This window comes from Asparagus officinalis, chromosome 2 (genome assembly GCF_001876935.1).
Source record: "Asparagus officinalis chromosome 2, Aspof.V1, whole genome shotgun sequence".
NCBI classification, from domain to species: Eukaryota; Viridiplantae; Streptophyta; class Magnoliopsida; order Asparagales; family Asparagaceae; genus Asparagus; species Asparagus officinalis.
In genome coordinates this window covers 83,465,441-83,469,700 of record NC_033795.1, presented here as the reverse complement: position 1 = coordinate 83,469,700, position 4,260 = coordinate 83,465,441, and the positions used below count along the sequence as shown (strand labels likewise).

The 4,260-nt window shown below is 38.6% G+C and overlaps 1 protein-coding gene across 3 annotated transcripts; it reads left to right on the top strand.

The window, feature by feature from the left end:
* On the top strand, positions 2,183-4,203 carry LOC109831907. 3 transcript variants are annotated; one of them, XM_020399382.1, is made up of 3 exons: positions 2,183-3,914; positions 4,010-4,098; positions 4,175-4,203. In XM_020399382.1, the coding sequence occupies exon 1, from the start codon at positions 2,435-2,437 to the stop codon at positions 3,902-3,904; it is 1,470 nt and encodes a 489-aa protein (XP_020254971.1). In that variant the 5' UTR covers positions 2,183-2,434; the 3' UTR covers positions 3,905-3,914; positions 4,010-4,098; positions 4,175-4,203. The 3 variants fall into 3 exon arrangements, with proteins under 3 accessions (XP_020254971.1, XP_020254970.1, XP_020254972.1); XM_020399381.1 differs by having other exon boundaries at positions 2,183-4,098; XM_020399383.1 differs by lacking the exon at positions 4,175-4,203 and having other exon boundaries at positions 2,183-3,971; positions 4,066-4,168.

The following is a 4,260-nucleotide window of genomic DNA, read 5'->3' as shown; positions in this document are numbered from 1 at the left end:
CCGTTTCTCTCCGCAAAGCAAACCCTTGACGGTGGCCTACAGCACCCGACAAATAAACAAACCAAGCGAATCGCAAAAATCTTTAAGCAAATGAACGCGAGAGGAGATGATCAGCGAACCTCGCGCTAACGTTGAGACCGCCGGGGGATAAAAAGGGAGAGCGGTCCGAGGAGACGGTCGGCGTTGAAATCTGCAGAGCTACCGCCGGTGGCATCTTTGTAAATATTTTGAGAACGAGATTGAAGAAGATTGAAAATGGTTAGGTGGGAGAAAAAAAATAGGGAGGCCCCAGCCGAGCTGCTAAACTTGAGAACGAGAGTATAACAGAAATGTGAAAAAAAGTCTTTTTTAGGACTAAACAATTTATACAGGTGCGTCCATCCGGGTCTGGGCCGGGCAAAACCGGAGCCCAGATCCGGACTCGGGTACCCGGCCGGGCTGGTCCAGTTTATTTTTTTTTAATTCTATTTAAAATTTAAATTATAAAAAAATAAAAAAAATAAAAAACAATAATTTTATTAATCACTTAAAATAGCATAAATTATAAATAAAAATTGTAAAAATAAATTCTTTATTACTAATTAATAAATCATTTACAAATTACAAGTATACATTTATTTTAGAATTCATCGCATCACAAAAGATATGTAAATCTTAACTAGGTTTTTCTAAATTTATTTTCTTTTCTTTTCTTTTTGATAAAAAATGGGAGAAATTTTTAAAACAGCCCATTTTTCAATTTTATTGGGCAAAATCGACCGTCCCAAAAAATAATTAGCAAAACCGACCTAAAATGGTCGATTTTGCAGTTACGGAACTGCACGGAACTAGTAGTCCCGTGCAGTCCGCCTACCCCACCAGTTCCCCTCTTTCCTTTTTTTCTTTCGTTCTTTCTTTCAGTTCTCTTCGCGTTCTCCCCCGAAAAAAAAAAAGCCTTTGAGCCTTCGACCCCCCCCCCGACCACTGTTTTTCTTTTTAATTTTGCTGTTAATTTGGGAGTTAGGGTTTAGTTTAGCAATTATTTACATATGAGAGGGTTTATCAATTATTTTTTAGAGGGATATTCATCAAATTTTGCTAGAATTGGGGGAATAATGTTTTGGCTGTTAATTTTGCTAGAATTGGGTAGGATTAGTTTTTATTTTGTGCAATAGGATGAATAATGTGGTTTGGGGGTTAGGGTTTAGCAATTATTTACAAATGATGAATAATAATTAAGGGTGTAGCCATTATTTGAGATTGATTAAGGTAATAAATTTGATGTTGATTTATTCAGATATTAATAGATTATTTGCATATGATGGACTGTGTATTTTCAGTTTCGATGACGAACTCCATATCCATTATTTGTTTCTTTAATGGGAGCCTCGGCGTCGGAGTGAATAATTTGCCGGTGTATGATGGAGGTTCTCGGAAAATGTTCATGCTATCTAAGTCGTGTAATTTTGATGGAATGACTAGGGAAATACACAGAGCTACTAAAATTAAGAAAGAAGAATATACAATTAGGGTGTTCTTCAACTGTCCGATAAATGAGAGTAGAACTATTGCCGTGGAGATTACCGAAGATGAGGAATTGAATGACATGAAACAATTAGTCGAGAAGCAAGCGTCAATTGAGTTGTTTATTGAGAAGTATCCGATTCAGGAATTTGCCCAAGTTTCACGACCTCAAGGAGAGTTTTCTCGGATGCTTGACTTAGAAAACGAGTTGATTGGTTTTATGACATCTCCAAGTCAAGAGCCATGGTCTCAACAACAACATTTAAGTGAGTATTCTATCGGTGGGACGTCAACTAATATATTTAACGACGCTTCAGGTCATGTTACGGGTTACCCACCAGTCGGAGAAATTATAGAAGATGAAGCAGATGATGATTCAGATCATATTGAAGAAGATGAAGTGCAAATTGATAGCATGCATGTGGCAGCTGGAATCGATGATGACGCACGTTGGATGGAGCAATTTAACGTTAATAATGATTATGTGGAAGCTGAAGATCCATTACCCGACGAGTTTCATAATGAGGATTGGATAAATTCTTCTCAAGCTGGATTTGTTGATGTTGGTCCAAATTTAAAACGACCCGAGGACTTCACTTTTAAAAAAGGGGATCTATTCGAGAGCAATGAGGCACTGATCTTTGCAATCCGAGAATGGTCCATCAAGAATCGGGTCAAATTCAAGCCGATAAAAACTAATGCAACAAACTACAATGTGAAATGCTTCTTTAACGATAAGAATGAAGTAGAGAACGCAAATGAGCAAGATGAGAGAAATAAAAAATGTCCTTGGTTGCTAAATGCCGCTGTGAGAAAATCATCAAATGGGCAATTTGTAATATGTAGATATTGCGGACTTCATACATGTTGCAACCCGTCGGTGGATATCGATGATTATTCTGCATCTTCTTCTTATATATGTAAGCTAATTATGCCTGAAGTTAGAGCTGAACTTGATCTGAATGCAGGTCAGATATTTCAGAGGGTATATGACATGCGGGGGATTAAGATATCTAAATATAAGGCATATGATGCAAGGAGAAAAGCGTTGTCTAAAATTTTTGGAGATTGGGAAAAATCATATGAATTACTTCCACAGTATCTTGAAGCTATCAAACGAAATAATCCGGGTACTGAATACGAAATATTATCCGAAGAGATTGCACCGGGTATGGAGAGGTTCACTCGCGTGTTTTGGGCATTTGGTCCTGCTATTAAGGGCTTCACTTTTTGTCGTCCGCTATTGAGCATTGATGGTACACATTTATATGGAAAGTATAAAGGTGTGCTTCTTGTAGCGACCGGTGTAGATGCAAATGGCGGGTTATTTCCTCTAGCATTTGCAGTCGTGGAGGTGGAGGATACGTCTAGTTGGAAGTGGTTTTTTGAACTTATATACAAGTGGATTCCAAGTGTCCGTGCGCCAAGAATAATTACCTTTATTTCGGATAGGATGAAAGGAATTATAAGGGCGTTACATGAGGGTTTTAGTGCACCACATCACCATCGATATTGTTTAAGGCATATAAGAGATAATTTCAAGAAAAAACACGGTGAGATTAATTTGCAAAATCTTTTGTGGCAAGCCGGGTGTGCGACCGACACATTAGTGTATGAACATTGCAGGGAGAAAATCAAGTCTTTGTCATTAGATGCACATAATTGGATTGAAAATAACTTGAAGCCTCAATTCGAGCATCGGTGGGCATTATGTAAGGATGAGGGTGTGCGGTTTTGCATGATGACGACTAATTGCTCCGAGAGCTTTAACGGCGTTCTTAAAGGAGCACGAGCTATGCCAATACAATCTTTGGTTGCGAGAACATTCTATAGACTAAACGCATACTTCAACAAAAGGCGTGGTGATGGCATAGACTGGACAACACGTTACACACCAAAAAATGAGTCCATTTTGCATAGAAGAATTGAGGCAGCAAGATCATGTCAAATTACTGTATTCAACGACAACGAATGGCAGGTACAAGATTGTGACGGTATCTACACCGTTAAACTATTTGATGTTGATTGCACTTGCACATGTAACATACCACAACTCCAAAAAATACCCTGTGCACATGTGCTTGCGGCTTCTTCTAATCAGCCGGGAGGTGCTAGAATTCCCAGAAATCGGTATTGCTCGCCTTGGTATTCAACAGCTCACTATCAAAAGACATATAGTGAGAGTTTTCATCCACCTGATGATAGTCGGTATTGGCCTGAATATAATGGACCACATATAGTTCCACCTCAGTACCGGAGACAAGCAGGTCGACCACGATCTGTGCGAATTAGGGGAACCATGGATCAAGGGCGAGAAGGAGTGGTCAAGCACAAAAAATGTAGTCTTTGCAAACAACCGGGACATACTCGACCTCGTTGTCCATCTAGACACAATAGATAGCAACTAATTGGTAATTTATATCATTTTTTTATTTTTATATACTTTAATAAAGAAACTGAATTACTATATGATTGATTATTAACATGTGTATAATTATATGTGCAGGTTTGTACACCATGGATCCTGGGCCGGTTAGTGATGAGGTCTTATATGACCAGGCTCAGCATCGTTCACATATTATATCCTGTACAGAGGTAATTCAGTTACTTTATAATTGTAATATTTGCATTTACATAATATTGCATTCTTATACTATCATTGTCTATACAGAGAGGTCCGAGTATCGTTATGGTTGATCAGTGTTGTAAAAAGCGGCAAAAAGCGGGGCTATCGCGGCGCAAATCGCGGAAGCGGGG

What these genes read in the sequence shown, in the direction of transcription:
- LOC109831907 (XM_020399382.1), top strand. Translation starts at nt 2,435, where the DNA reads ATGCCTGAAGTTAGAGCTGAACTTGATCTGAATGCAGGTCAGATATTT.